Genomic DNA, 16,121 nt, shown 5'->3' on the forward strand with positions numbered 1-16,121 from the left:
CGCTAAACGCGCGCTAAAACGCTTAGCACACCTTTGTAAAAGAGGGCCATAGTGATGCAGATAGATGATTTGCACTAGCTTTTTTTCCCCATGGACCACAGAAAAATCATAACACATAAACAATTTCATCTTGAACTTGAGTCAACATCTGAAGAAGTTTTGAACATGGCATGGTCTTTTAAAAACAATTGTGGTTGCATGCCTCTTTTTTCCCCTCAGGCAAAAGTGGAAAGAATGAGGAGAAATACATCTACTGTAAGTTGGTTTCTAGCTCGTAAGGGTTGATGAGTGGAAGATATGGCTAAAGATATACATGTGTATTTTTTTAAAACCTGCATTTAAGCAGCAAGAAATGTTTTCCCTTAGTAGCCAAAGTAGGATCATACAACCATCACAATTATTGTCAGAGACCTTTAGCATGCCGATTATCTATAGCACTGGTTCTTAAATCTGTCCTGGGGGACCCCCAGGCAGTCAGGTTTTCAAGATATCCCTAATGAATATGCATGAGGCAGATTTGCATGCTTGTATTTTATGCACATCTACCTCATGCATATTCATTAGGGATATCTTGAAAACCCATTTAGTTAAGGGTCCCTCAGGACAGGTTTAAGAGCCACTGATCTTTAGTATACTGCAGGGATTGGAGGGGATGGAAGATTATTTACATAGAATTACTTATTTATTATAATTTATTATACATATACTAGATGATATTCAGCAAGTGGCAGGCGGTTACCACTGGCTGTATTCCCAGATATTCAATACCAGGCCAATCCCACGAAAACTTAGGGCAGCCATTCAGCGAGCGGATCAGGACCGGGCAGGAACAAGGAAAGGTCGCTCCTGCCCAGTACACCACTGGACCACCACGGATTGGCAGAGTCAGCTGGAACAGGAGATGGGAGGGATTCCTCCTGTGTCAGTCAACCCCACCCAGACCATACAGCAGGTCTGATGGAGCCTGCAACAAGTACGGTGGAGGGGGGGGGGGGTTGAAGACCTGAATATAAGCTCAAATCCCCATTTTGGGGCCATTTTTTTTGTCCCATAACTTTCAGTTTATATTTGAGTATATACAGTAATTGTAAGTTTATCTTTGCTTCATTTATTAAAGAAACTGTTCTGAGTCAGGCTGATGACACTGAGATTACAGAAGTAAAGGTTAACTGTATGGGAACCTCAAACAAGTGCTAATAACTTCAGAGTGAGTTAACGGTGTCTGGCACTTAGAGGAGACCTTGAAAAACAGTATAGAATCTGAAGAGGTTCATTAAAAGGCAAACCATCTGTGCAGTGAAGCTGTGAGCTGTACAACGAGATATTTAGCCAGCAACAGACCTCAAGTAAAACAAACTTCAAAATATCCAGGTTATACTACTATTAATTATTTTGATAACGCTACCAGAGGCATATAGCGCTGTACAGAGTCACAAAGAGTAAGAAAACAGTCCCTGCTTGAAAGAGCTTACAATCTAAGAAGATAGCAGATACCCAGTGATATGCTGTTACAGAAAAGAACATTACATTAATGATTTCTATTCCACCGTTACCTACTGTTCAAGGCGGATTACACAAGAATTGTTATGATGCTATGAAATACATTTGGTGGATTACATGAGAATTGTCATAATAGTAAATGCCTAATGAGTGGTTTGAATATTTTTTGATTTGCTATGTAGTGTTTTGGGTGAAGCCTGGGGCGGGTCTGGTTCTGTTATAGAGGTTTAATGTATTTTTTTGAAGAGTAGGGTTTTTGTTTCTTTTTTGAAGGTTTTGTAGTCTGTGGTCGAGGATAGCAAATTTGTGAGTTGTCTGTCCAGTTTGCTGCTCTGGTGGCCAGTAGGTGGTCGTAAATTTTTCTTCATTTGACATTTCTGGTAGGTGGGTGTGTGAATAGTGTGTGGGTTCTCCTCTGTCTGATTGAGGTAGATTGAGTTAGTCGTTTGTTCCAGTAGGTTGGGCCGTCTCCATCCTACTGAAACAACCGACTAGCTCAATCTGCCATTTAAACGCAGGGCTCCTTTTACGAAGCTGCGTTAGCGGCTTTATCGCACGCAACTTTTTAGTGCGCGCTAACCCCTGCGTTAGCCGAAAAACAACCGTCTGCTCAAGAGGAGGCGGTAGCGGCTAGCGAGGCCGGCAAATTAGCGCACGCTATTACGCGCGTTAAACCGCTAGCGCGGCTTAATAAAAGGAGCCCTCAATCTACAATATAAACTCAATCTACCATTTAAACAAAGAACCATTTAAACATTAGAACTAAAAACTTATTTTAATATGCATGCTTTTAGAACATGTTCAAAATACTGGTGGTAGTCTAACCATTTTGAATATTTTGCAGCAATACCACAGGGACTTGGGGGTAATGGTGGACATGACAATGAAGCCGACGGCACAGTGCGCAGCGGCCGCTAAGAGAGCGAATAGAATGCTAGGTATAATCAAGAAGGGTATTACAACCAGAACGAAAGAAGTTATCCTGCTGTTGTATCGGGCGATGGTGCGTCCGCATCTGGAGTACTGCGTCCAATATTGGTTGCCATACCTTAAGAAGGATATAGCGTTACTCGAGAGGGTTCAGAGGAGAGCGACACGTCTGATAAAAGGGATGGAAAACCTTTCATACGCTGAGAGATTGGAGAAACTGGGTCTCTTTTCCCTGGAGAAGAGGAGACTTAGAGGGGATATGATAGAGACTTACAAGATCATGAAGGGCATAGAGATAGTAGAGAGGGACAGATTCTTCAAACTTTCTAAAAATAAAAGAACAAGAGGGCATTCGGAAAAGTTGAAAGGTTACAGATTCAAAACAAATGCTAGGAAGTTCTTCTTTACCCAGCGTGTGGTGGACACCTGGAATGCGCTTCCAGAGGACGTAATAGAGCAGAGTACGGTACTGGGGTTTAAGAAAGGATTGGACAATTTCCTGCTGGAAAAGGGGATAGAAGTGTATAGATAGAGGATTACTGCACAGGTCCTGGATCTGTTGGGCCGCCACGTGAGCACCTCAGGTCTTATGTTCTTATGTTCTTATGTTATGATTGACAGGAATACCACAGCAGTGTAAATGGCACAATGGCCCATATTCTATAAATAGCGCCTTAAGCCGGTAACTAACTTAAGTGGAAACAGTTGTTCCTTTTGAAAAACAGCTTCATTTTTTTTTCTCTCTCTGTAAAATTATGGAGTCCATAAGTAATTAGCTTTACTCATCCATGCTGAATAATCTGTTAGCAGGAATTCCAAGGTTGTACATTTGTTGTCTGTGGAGAGTGCTTGGTTATTACTCCAGTTTGATGTGAATGATTTTTTTTGTCAATTGCAAGATTTGTGTTTAATTATCTATGTTTTCTGTATGGAAACCGCTGAGATTCCAGGCAGTATATAAATTTTTTAATAAATAAAATAGTTGTTGTTTTTTCAAATGTAGCACCTGCATCGCAGCTACAGAGGCGCTTTATGACATCTAATGCCACTTCTGGCATGGCTAATGCCAAAAGTAGTATTAGGCATCGTAAAGCGCCATTGTAGCTGCAATTCACATGAAAAGTAGGAGCTGGAAATGCAGGCCTTTAAAACCCTGGCCTACATTTCTGAAGCCTACCATTCACGAAGCAGTGATTCTAAAAACGGCGCTTTTGCACGATTGACACGCGATCAGCGGCCATTTTTTAGGTGGCTGATGATGACAACGGCACTGTTTATAGAATCCGGCCCCATATGAATAAAATGCGGCCTCTCCGCAGCTTTTGACGTTGTCCACCATGACATTCTAATTTTCCAACTCTCCGAGATAGGCATTAGCTCCACAGTTCTTGATTGGTTCTCCAAATTCTTGCGCTCCCGCTCTTACACGGTTAACATGAGTGGCACCTCATCCTCCCCCTGGATCCCGACTTGTGGTGTCCCGCAAGGCTCACCCCTCTCCCCAATCCTTTTTAATATTTACATGTCCTCCCTGAAACTACTCCAACTATCCCCCCTTGAAACTCTTTACACTTACGCCGATGACATCCTCGTCCTCCTTGAGACTGACTCGAACCTCACTAACCTCTCTACGAACATATCCTCATGCATAACGAACCTCCAATCCTGGGCATTCACAGTACAGTCCAAAACAAAACTCCTTTGGCTCGGCCCACAATTAGACCATCTACCCTCCTCCATCCCATTGTCCTCCGGCTCCTCACTACAGCTCAAGCTCTCAAGCAAAGTTCTGGGTGTCACCTTAGACTCTTCCCTATCCTTCAACGACCATCTCCAATCCTTGGTAAAAAAAATGCTTCTTCAGCCTTCACATGCTAAGGAAAGTCAGACCCTATTTTCACCAAAAACACTTCGCAGTCCTAGTACAATCCATCATCCTCTCCAGATTAGACTATTGCAATTCTATCTACCTCAGCCTGACCAAGAAAAGCCTCCACAGATTGCAGCGGATCCAGAACGCCGCGGCTAAGCTTATTTTTGCGAAAAGCAAATTTGATCACGTCTCGCCACTCCTGTCTAAGCTCCATTGGCTCCCAGTAATCTCCAGGATCCACTTCAAATGTGAGTGCCTAGCCTACAAGATCCTACATGGCATCCTTCCTGCCGTTATCCCTCTATCCTGGAACTCCCCAACCCCTACCTCCTCCAGATCCTCCCAAACTCTTAAACTATCCTTCCCTTCCACAAAAGGTATTTCTCATGCAGGCAAACTTGGGTCATCCCTCCCCTTTAGAATCACTGAGATCTGGAATAACCTTACCTCCCCGCTCCGATCCTCAAGCTCCCTCCAACTTTTCCGTAAACACCTTAAAACCTGGCTATTCTCAAAACTGTAACATTTCCCCCCTCTTAGGCCTCTCCCACCTTCCCCACCCTTTTACATCTAACTTTTAAACTCTCCACTGGAGTTCTCTCTCATCCTAATTCCTGTAAACCGTGCCGAGCTCTGCATTTACTGAGATGGTGCGGTATATAAACCCAAGGTTTAGTTTAGTTTAGTTTAGTTATATGTGTACGTAGGAAATTCTAGAAAAGTCGCTGTTTACACATGTAGTTGAAGGTGGCGCATTCTGAACACGATTTGGGCAAAAATTAAAAGTATGTATGTGTTTCCTATTTGTGGAGGGAATAGATCTAGATTTAAAAAAAAAAAAAATCCCATTGCATGTCTCAGGAAACTGCTCCCTTGGACCTAGAATATGGAGGAGATGAAAGGGGGTGGGGGATGAATTTCACCCTCATCTGTGCTATTCAAAACCACCTGAAAAGTGAAAAATGTTATTTCTGTAGTTTAGCTCCTAAGTGGATCCCATGGGAACATACAGTTTATTGGCTAGTTTTTTTTATAGGATTAATATTTAGTTATAATATTTGGTCAGTAAGTCTCTGTCTCAAATAACAGTCCACATTGATAGAAACAGACATCCATTCAAAGGATTATTTGGGGTGCTCATTTCTGTAATCACATCATCACATGCAAAAGTGTTAATATCTTTATGTGTTTTAATTTATATGTATTCTTTAGTGTAATATCATCTTCTGTAATCCGCCTTGAACCACAAGGTAATGGCAGAATAAAAATCACTAATGTAATGTAATATCGTCCCCTGAAGAAGGTGACATTGTCGCTAAAACTTGGATCCGAGTTGGGACTTTGTTGTTACAATTTTAATCGTTTTACTTTGTCACAAGCCCGACTCCTGTTCCGGCCTTGTGCCAGTTAAGAGCCCCAGAAATCGCCTGGTGAAAATGGTTAGAGCTGACCAGTATGTCCCTACAGGGCAGGAACAGGACCAGAAAGCTCAGGCTGAATACATAGCCCTGGGGAAAATGGTTTGGACCCTTTAAATCCTCCATTTTTTTTTGAAACTGCTGACCAAACAGGTTAGAAGGCAGCCTCAGCTGCAGAAAGTCCTTCCCCCACGTAAGGCTGGGCATGGCACAGCAGCTCTTGAGCATTTAGAGAGCTGGCTGTCTCAGAGGAGGTGGCAGCCCAGGGAAGCTTTCATGTTGAAAAAGCCTCCACCTTCTCAGGAACCAGCAGATGTAGAAATGCTAAGCCCAGAGTCAGAGGAAAATTCCCAGAGGAACCAGAAGATATGGACTGGAATGCTCTGCCAGAGCTTGCTCTTCCAGAGAAAATGGAAGTAAGCTGAATGAACTGTGTGTTTGCTTTGAAAAGTTTTTCCTTGATTTTTGGGTTTTGGGCTGTCTTACTGCTGGGAGAATTATTCAGCTGCAGAAATGTTTTAGTAGCTGAGAAAGTGAATGGACTGTGTTTGCTGAGGAAGGAAAGTTGCTAACAATTTACTTTGTGATTTGAAAGTTGTTGGGTTTTTTTTGCTCCATGATGGCCGCTGCAAGCAGAAGCTTAGCTGCAATTAGGTAGTACTAGTAATGTCCTGCCTGGAGTTGTGAAAACCCTGAAGGTCGGGGACAGGATTTGCCCGACATCTTGTGATGGGTTTTTGAGGGTTTATTTTTGTACTTTGCTTCGCCGAGGTACTACTTTGGCAAATCCACCAACCTTCTGCTCCTTAAATCTTGCAAAGGAAAGAAGAACTACAGCATTGCAAAGATATAGTTTTGTATTTGGCCCAAGGACTACTTGTGACTGAACTTATGCTTTATTCTATTAAGGCCAGTGAAACATTTTTTGTTTGGTGAGGGGGACCTCTTTATCCAGTTCTTGCCTCCCCCACCTACCTCCTCCTCGGCCGCTCTTATTTTAAATCTTCAGCAGCAGCAACAAGTGAGCCTGCTGCCGTTGGCCTGCTCCGGAAATCTTTATTCTGCAGCAACTAGTTGCTGTAGAAGAGGGATCTCAAAGTCCCTCCTTGAGGGCCGCAATCCAGTCGGGTTTTCAGGATTTCCCCAATGAATATGCATTGAAAGCAGCGCATGCACATAGATCTCATGCATATTCATTGGGGGAAATCCTGAAAACCTGACTGGATTGCGGCCCTCAAGGAGGGACTTTGAGACCCCTGCTGTAGAATGAAGACTTCCAGGGCAGGCCAATGGCAGCAGGCTCACTTGTTGCCGCTGCCCAAGGATTTAAAATGAGAGTGGCAGGGGAGGAGGCGGCAGGAAGCGGGAGTTTAATTCATTGTGATCCGCCATGAACTCATAAGGGCTTTGGCGGAATACAAATGGTAATGTTATTAGGTAGACTGTGAGCCCCATGGGACAGATAAGGAAAAAGCATGAGTACCTGATTTGTATCCCATTCGGTGCTCCTTTGGGAGGATGGGCTAAAAATCAGTTAAATAAATAAATAAGCATGCCCCGACATTGAATAGCCAGAGTCAGTTCAGCCTACACCTATACGCTGCTCAGACGCTACTTACCACCACAGGCTAGATTTCAGGCGGACTGTTTTTGAGCGCATTTGTTTTAGGCCCACACCAATTTATCACTTGGAAAATACTGTTTAATCGCTACAAAACGTGGATACCAGGGAATAAAAAAAAGTTACCACCTAAGGAAGCAACCTTGGATTTTTTTTTTTAAGGCTCCCTCTGCATTAAAAATATTATAGTTAACATGGCTATTTTTATTACATAGGATTTTCTGGACCCCAGTTCGGTTAAATAGAATAGATAATTCAGATGTTGGCATTGTCATATTGATATAGGGACTTTGGATCATCTGATATATTTTGGTCCATTGATACTTAGTTTTTGGAAGTCAATTTGGGGACAAATTAATCTTATTCGTGAAGCATCTATCCCCTTGACATATGAGGCAATAATATGTGGAACGATTCTCCATGTTAAATCCACTTTAGATAAAAATAAAAGTCACCTTTTAATGATTTTCACATATAATTGAAAAATCATGATAGGATTAATTTCAATTTTTGGTGGGCAACTGTGTGTACAATATATAAATATGAAAAGATAATGGCAGAACGTTTAGGTACGAGCAAGTCCTTTAATGAAGTATAGGGTCCATTGACTAATTTTATTACGTTATAATTATGATTTTTTTTCCTCGTTAGATTCTGTTACACATCCAGGGAGGGTGGAATATTTAGTTGGAAGAGTAAAATTAATTTTTTTTAATTATTATATTGATAGTATAATATATAATATTATTGTTTATAATTAAGATAAGAAGGGGATAAAAAAATTGTTCAATGTAATAATGTGATGATAACAATGTATTTTCATACAGTTTTTTTCCGATTCTTCAATTGTATACATTATAAAGTTTGAAATGTCAATAAAGATTTACAAAAATATATATTATAGTATATACTGTATTTATGCTATTTCAAAATATCATAGCTATTGCACAAGTGAATGCCTTTTGGCGAGAATTTATACTGAACTTTTTGGAAGAGAATATGTGAGCAATTGTTTAGCGTCAGGGATTTTTTTTTTCTTATTATTTGTTATTCTTGCAGCATCGAGTTCACCTTATTATCAAATCACGGATTTCCCTGCCCTTCTCCATAAGCTGCAACATCCTAACAAACCTACAAGACTAGTGAGAAATAATTTTCTCAGTACTCTGTGGTAGAACTTTCTATTTTTATCTTTCTCTACCCATCCTTGCCCTCTTTCCCAACAAATATTTCTAGCCCTTCTCTGTACCGGTTTTACTTTGGGCCCTCTTAGCGCGTGCATGTTAGTCTATGGACGCATTAGGGTTTAGCGCATGCTAATCAGTTAGTGCACCTTAGTAAAAGAGGGGGATATCCCCTCTTTTACAAGGGTGCGCTAAACGCTAAAGCGTGCATGTTATCCTATGGACCCGTTAGCGCATGCATTGATTTAGCATGTGCTAAATCCGCGCTAAAACGCTTAACGTGCCTTTGTAAAAGAGGGCCTTAGTTTTCTGGCACATGTACCTTGCAGCCTCTCTTATGGCTTTCTCCTTCATTCTTCAAAGACTGCTTTCTATAAAAGTGGAACAGAATGAATTCATATGGGCTCAAAATCACTTGTGTCCCAGTTCTCTCTACATAGATTCATAACCATGTGGTGAAGCGCCACCTTTAAGGCAACAATTGCCAGTGACCTTGCATAATAACAAAATGCAATTTAATACATACCAGTGGGGCAAGAGCAAGTGAAATTTTTCCCATCATGCTTTTGTTCAACATCCAGGCAAGTTCCATTATTCTGACACAGTGTGCTGTGGCAGGCATTAAATTCTTCACAGAAAACACCCACATATTCGGCATCACAATCACAGGAGAATGTGACCTAGAAACGAGCACATTCAAGAGTCAAGATTACTTTTCTGTTTTCAGTTTGATGGATTAGAAGGGCCTACAGGTTGGTTAGGTTTGTAGAAACAATAAATTAAATGGCCTCTCTATTCACCTTCCTTCCACGCTTTATTTTAATTTGAAACTTTATTGTCTGGAACATAAGTAAATTCTACAGGTTAGGTTTTATGTCCACGTAGTTAGTTTTGCATGCAAATTCAATCTGCAGTATAAGAAGCCCTTATATTTTGCAGGCCTAGCCACCATCTTTTTCATCTCCTAAGAAAGGGAAAGGAATTTGGTTCTCATAGTTTGAGTATTTTATAGATAGATACCTGCATACAATAAATATATGAAATCAATAAATAAATATAGCATGCATACATTAACAGGGCTACCTGAATAAGCATCAGTTGAGTGATCTTTTTAACTCTATGATTGTTGTCTAATATAGTTGAATGGTTACAAAGAATCTCAAATAGGATGGCTTAGGGACACAATTCAATCTGAGTTTTGCCGCTCAAGAGCCTTTAAACTAGCACCCATATATTAAGGCTGGTAAAATGTGACAGGGTTCTTTTACTAAAATGTGGTCAATTTTGCACTTACTGCATGGTTAATGTGAAAATTACCATGTGGTAAGTGCACAAGTTGTGTGGTAAATGCAAGCGGGAGGGGTGTCCTTTTTCTGTTGTCCATTTAACACACAGGACAGACAGCGCAGGGGCAGTGCATTACATGGCAGAGCGATAGCATGGGTCCCTGTGCTATTGACCCCAGCATGTAACACAGCACCGATGCTAACTGGGACATCAACAGTTGGCCGGGGCTGCCTAACAGGTTTGAAGACCACGCCATGTAGTTTTTATATTTAAGGCTGCACGGGGATTGGAGCCTGCAGGGAGGAGAGGAATTAGTGCCTGTGCCTACAGCTTCCAATGCCCCCTCCCCCTACAGGTTCCAATCTCCCTGTAGCCTTTGATACTCTCTGTAGGTACTAATTCTCCCCCGCCCTCTTTTGCAGGCAGCACCAATGTCCCCTTCACATCAATCACCCACCCCCATTAAAATGCCCCAACCCTCTTCACTGCCCTCCCCCACAGATCCGTCATGGGGATCAGTTTTGGTGGTACAATGAGGCTAAGCATCAATCCTCCTCTGCTACAAACCAGGTTGGAGCCTGGCACCAAAATGGCATCAGTAATCCCTAGCAGTCTTATGCTACTACCGCAAAGGGTCATCCCTCCATAGGAGATCTATTCCTTATATGAAATGATGAGCCCTGCTAGGGGGCCATCGGTGCTATTATTGAGACAGATGTCAACCCAGGTAGCAGCAGAAGAGGATTTCTGCTGCCCGGCCCCAGTGTACCATCAATTCTGATCTCTGAGTAAGATCCTGGTGACAGGGTAGCAAATTTAAAATGGCATTGATCCGTTTCATCTATTATTCCACACCACAAATATTTGTATATTATCTAGCTGATTCTAATGCAACTTAGCACAAAACACCCCAAATTTAAAACTGAAACAAAAGGATAAATATTGATCACTATTTTATATATAGAAAGTGGAGATTGGAATTAAGATATTCAAATGCTCTATTTTGATAGTATTTTCGAAAAGGATCTCCTAATGTGGGGCCTTTTCTAAAATACCTGTTGAAGTTCCTGGGTATTTGCCAGCACTTGAAGAAGGACCAGCCATTTTACAAAGACACATGTTGAAAAAGTGCACATGGCACAGTTTGGACAGCTTCCAAGTGGAGGTGTCAGCACTTAATATGCACAAATAGCAATTTTGCAACTTCCCCATGTAGCTGTTCCATTTTACAAAGCTACACAAGTGCCACTATTAAGTAGTGAGGCTGATTTATTTTTTCTTAATGTACTTTATTAACAGTGAATGAATGCATATAAGGCCAAGCCACACTCTTGACAAAACAGATACAAGCAACAACAAATAACCAGGAATTTACAAAGATCCCTCTATGTGTACATTTTGGAAGGGAATATACACTACATGGGATTAAGGAGAATGACTCTCTAAATCCCTCGCATAACCTGGCTGAAATTTGCACATTTTAAAAATAATATGGGCCTTTGAGCAAGTGTTAAGCTGTATATGTTCTATCTAAAACTATTCTAATAACACCCCATGATTATTTTTATGGTATGCAAGAAGACAAAAACAAAACAAAACACATGGATGGAATTGATATCATGAAATAAGAACAGGGTAGCTTGTTTCCTTTCCTCTTTAATGGAACAATCTTTTTCACAAAAATTATAATTATGAATTTAGGTTCTGAAAGTTTTTCTTTTATGTCTTTTTCCCTGTTTAATAAGGTTATAGAAGATATGGGTGGTCAGATTGTCAAATTTTCCAGAATTTTGAAAAGATCACAATGGAATACTGCAGAACACCATGATAATTAACATGATATAGAAAGCATTAAACTTCTCATGATAAAGATTGTAGGGAAAATAAATTGTCTCAGCATGAATTCCATTTTCCGGAGAATGGAACATGGCTATAGTTCTCATTAGAAATTTGACAACACCCTAAATTATATCATGTGCATGCTCGGCAGTCAATAGCAGCGAGATTCCTCTTGCTTTGATTAAAAATAATTGTATCTGGCTGGCCCCTCTGGCTGGCTGCAGCACAATGTGCTGTAGGGCAGCAGACTCATGTTTGAATCTCCTGTACTGACATGCTTCAACTCCAGAAAGGGAAGAAAGATGGCTGCTGATTCCGCAGTGAGCTCAGTGACCAGCAAGAGAGCAATTATACTCCCCTTGAGACTTTCACCTTGTACCCAGCCGCCTACAAATCGATTTTCAAAGAGAAATGCCCCCCAAATTTTTGCACCTGCCAGGACAGTAATGAACCTCACTCCTACACCAGGGTATGTGGGGTATGACCTCAGTTTCTCAAATTTACTGCTAACCCTTTGAAAATGCGGCAGTGAGCAATACTTGGAAGTCTTGGCCCTGTCTATTATGCAAAGATTAAAATCAAATTTTACATATTTAGCTCACCAGGCCCACCCTAACACTGCTCCTGGCAATACCCTTTCCCCCTGCAAAATGAGATGGGGGGGGGAGTGTTGTAATTGTAGTGCAATATATTTTTGTATGTAATATATAATTGTAGTATATACTGTATATTTTGAGCTACCATTCCTAAAAGCTGGGAGTGAACAACACCGGCAACTCGCTATGGATGAAAGCTAAGAATATTAATGATAGCACAGCGAGAGGAATGGCTATATTCACTACTATTAATTTCAGTGCCAAGAATTTAATTAGGGTTACTATTTATAAATAAGAAGAGAATAGCGGGTTACATGAGACCTGTGATAGCTCATAAAATAAGTCAAACTGTGAACACTTGAGGTCATTGTTCCCTAATAAAGAAGGATAAATAAAGAAGAAAGAAGAGCTATAAGAACTAGAGAATGACACGGTGACAAAATTCATCACCGTCCCCATGGATAACAGCGGGAAATAATCCCATGTCATTTTTTAGTGTCTATCTCAATCTCAGTCCTTCTACACCAGCATTCTTCAAAGCAAAGCTTGCGAGTCAGTGGTTGTGGCCATTCATACTCTGATTCTTCCCACTCTCCTTAAAGAATGGCATGAAGATGGTTTCCCGCGGTTATCAGTGGGGACGGGAACGGTGATGAATTTTGTCACCATGTCATTCTCTACTAAATATCAACGTAACTAAAAAGAAAGAGTCTACTTCTCATTAGTATCACTAAAGAAGGGTACTATATTATATGTGTACCTGTAAACAACTTTAGAGCAGGCATATTCCGTGTAGATGTATAGGAGGAGTCACGATTTCCATGTGGATTTTAATAAAAGTATGCCTACAGGCTTTAGTGTTGAAATATGAATAACTGTGGGAATGAAGTGATGCAGTGATGGTTCTTTACTAAATGACCTTTAAGTTGGAGCACTGAGCATACTTATGATATCAAAAATAATTTTTTATACATTGAGAGAAGTTGGCTTAGGGTCCATGCTTCTGGTGCAGAAGTTTAGGGTTCGAATCCCAGGCCATCATTAGAGAGAACATTTTTTTTTCTGCATTTCTAAGACCTACTTTATTTAGGTTTTTATTTTCATTTTTGTGGTTTACGTATGGCTTTTTATTGAACAGATGCTAGTTTTGAGTACTTATTTTACTAACATTTACATCTGTTCCCAAGCAGGCATAGGGCCAGATTTAGCAAATAGCACCCAAAGTAAGGCTCTAACATAAGAACATAAGAATTGCCGCTGATGGTCCATCTTGCCCAGCAGTCTGCTCACGCGGCGGCCCCCAGGTCAAAGACCAGTGCTCTAAATGAGTCCAGCATCACCTGTGTACGTTCCAGTTTAGCAGGAACTTGTCCAACTTTGTCTTGAATCCCTGGAGGGTGTTTTCCCCTATAACAGACTCTGGAAGAGCGTTCCAGTTGCCTACCACTCTTGGTCAAGAAGAACTTTCTTACGTTTGTACGGAATCTATCCCCTTTCAGCTTTGTAAGATCTATGCTAAGTGCCAGTTATGACACTTATGATTTTAAAGTAACACTTATGATTTTAAAAGTGTTTGAGGCTTATGCAGATGAGGATGGAGTTTGCAGGAATGGGGCAGGGAAAGGAAAATAATTTGCGGGGATGGGACTGGAAAATGAGTTCTCACGGAGATGGGGAAAATATTTGTCCCTGTGTCATTCTATACTGTGAACATCATCCAGAGATGGAAATGTACCCTACATCCAGTGATGGAGTTCTGTTCCACATCCAAAGACTCAGACATTTCCTGCGTTCAGATATGGAGCAAGTCCTACATCCCTAGATGGGGCTGTGCTCCATATTCAGAGTTAGAGCTGAGGCTGCGCTCCACATTCTTATAGAATAGTGCTTAGCACAAATTCCTGTGCCCAACTTTAGGTACAAGGACTTATATTTGCTGAAACCTGATGTAAATCCTCACACCCAACTAATGGCATTTGGCATGCAATTCCAAATCTCTTATAACAGTGAGGGGCACTTTTGATAGGACGTTTGAGCCCGACTTTCGATGATTCCCTCAAGACGTCCAAAGTCGGGAACGAACAAATGCCCATTTTTGAAATTGGCAAAACCACTAAACATCCCCCAAAAATTTTTTTGGGGAAAATTACCTATTTAGACATCTTGACTGACAGGTCATCCAACCTTAAGACATCTAACTTTATTCACCATTTTCAACCACAGAAACATCCAAGTGCAAAATGGTCAAATCCAGATTATTTGGACATGGGAGGGGCCAGCAATATAATGAACTGGCTACACAAGACATTCCAACAGATCAGTGGGGCACCTTAGAGGGCACTGCTGTGAATGTCACATAAAGGGTGCCAGTTGTACATCTCACCATATACCCCTTCTAATTTATGGTGAGCCCTCCAAAACTCCCCCAAAATCTACTATACATATCTGTCTACCATCCCAATAGCTCTTAAGGCTGTAGGTGGTACCTATATGACAATATAGTAGGGTTTTGGTGGTGTCACGCTTTCCACCATAAATTTCTGTTACATCCCTTCCGGATTCAATCCCAACCCGCAATCCGGAAGTTGCAGAAATCAAACACTTTTCTGAGCACATGCTCCTCCCCCTTAGACTGAGTTAGAAACATATCCAGTTTCAATTTTTGCAAGCAATCCATGCAGAAGTTTTTTTTGCAGTTGCTCTGCTTCTTTTCTTATTCTTTTCACTTAAAGTTCATTTTGTTTGGTGGCTTCAGTGCCTTGAGACCCCTTCCAGTGGTCCACTGTCGGAGGAAAGGACGCAGTTCCGTGGAGGCGGACTGCTGCTTCACAGAGAAACTCTGGTGGATCTGTGCAGCCAGCATGCTGTGTGCCACTCTTCTTAGACTCGGAGTTCCTTCCCAGGCTAGAGGACAGGGGGGTGCAGCTGGTACATCACTCCAGGGCCTATGAAGCTCAAGGGGACCCAATGAAGTCCAAAGTTATGACAACACAGCCAACATATCAGGAAAATATAAAGGTGCACAAGCAAGAATACTTGAGCGATGTCCAACAGCTATATTTTCTCCATGTGGATGCCACACACTCAATTTTTGTGTAAATGATACTGCAGAATGTATTCCTGAAACCATAACATACTTTGGAACTATACAAACTGTTTATAACTTGTTTAGCTCTAGTCCGCATTGATGGAAATTTTGCAAAATCGTATTGGCTGTTCTCTTCATGGCATATCTACCACATGGTGGTCAGATCATGTTGAAAGTGTGAAGCCCTTTGTAGCCCATCTGCCTGGCATCAAATTAGCATTAGAAGATCTATTGAAGCTGATCCTAACTGCCAAAACAAGAACAGAGATTAATGGAGCTTTGTCTTATGTGACATCATTCGTTTGTGTGATAATGTCTGTTGCATAATACAAAATATTAGTTACAGTTGATATCTGTAACAAAGTTATCCAATCCAGAAATGCAACACTGGATGTTGAAATGTCCAACATAAAAACCTTGATTTCAGAACTGACAGATCTCCGCAACAGCTGGAAAAGTATGTGGAGTGAAGCTAAGCATGTTGCTTCCAATTTACACATAGAAATTAAACTATCTGGAAGTCATGGTGATGCAAAACGCAAAAGGAGGTTCCATGGTGAAGATGCCAAATTGTCACAACATGAAATGGATGACTCCCCTGAAGAAGCGTATTTCAGAAAGTCTGTTTTCTATGTAATCTATATATATATAAAATCGGAGGTATGTATGTGTGTATGTGTGTGTGTATGTGTGTATGTGCCGCGATCACGCAAAAACGGCTTGACCGATTTGAACGAAACTTGATATGCAGATCCCTCACTACCTGGGATGATATGTTCTGGGGG

The 16,121-nt window shown here is 41.1% G+C and overlaps 1 protein-coding gene across 1 annotated transcript in view; it reads right to left on the reverse strand.

Moving 5' to 3' along the window:
- Positions 1-16,121, reverse strand: part of DNER (delta/notch like EGF repeat containing) — a 261,530-nt gene that overhangs the window by 84,962 nt on the left and 160,447 nt on the right. Inside the window, exon 6 of the mRNA XM_033959607.1 lies at positions 9,053-9,206. Within this exon, the coding sequence (XP_033815498.1) occupies positions 9,053-9,206 (154 nt within the window). The remainder of the gene's footprint in view (positions 1-9,052; positions 9,207-16,121) is intronic.

The sequence above is a fragment of the Geotrypetes seraphini genome, chromosome 9, assembly GCF_902459505.1.
Source record: "Geotrypetes seraphini chromosome 9, aGeoSer1.1, whole genome shotgun sequence".
NCBI lineage: Eukaryota > Metazoa > Chordata > Amphibia > Gymnophiona > Dermophiidae > Geotrypetes > Geotrypetes seraphini.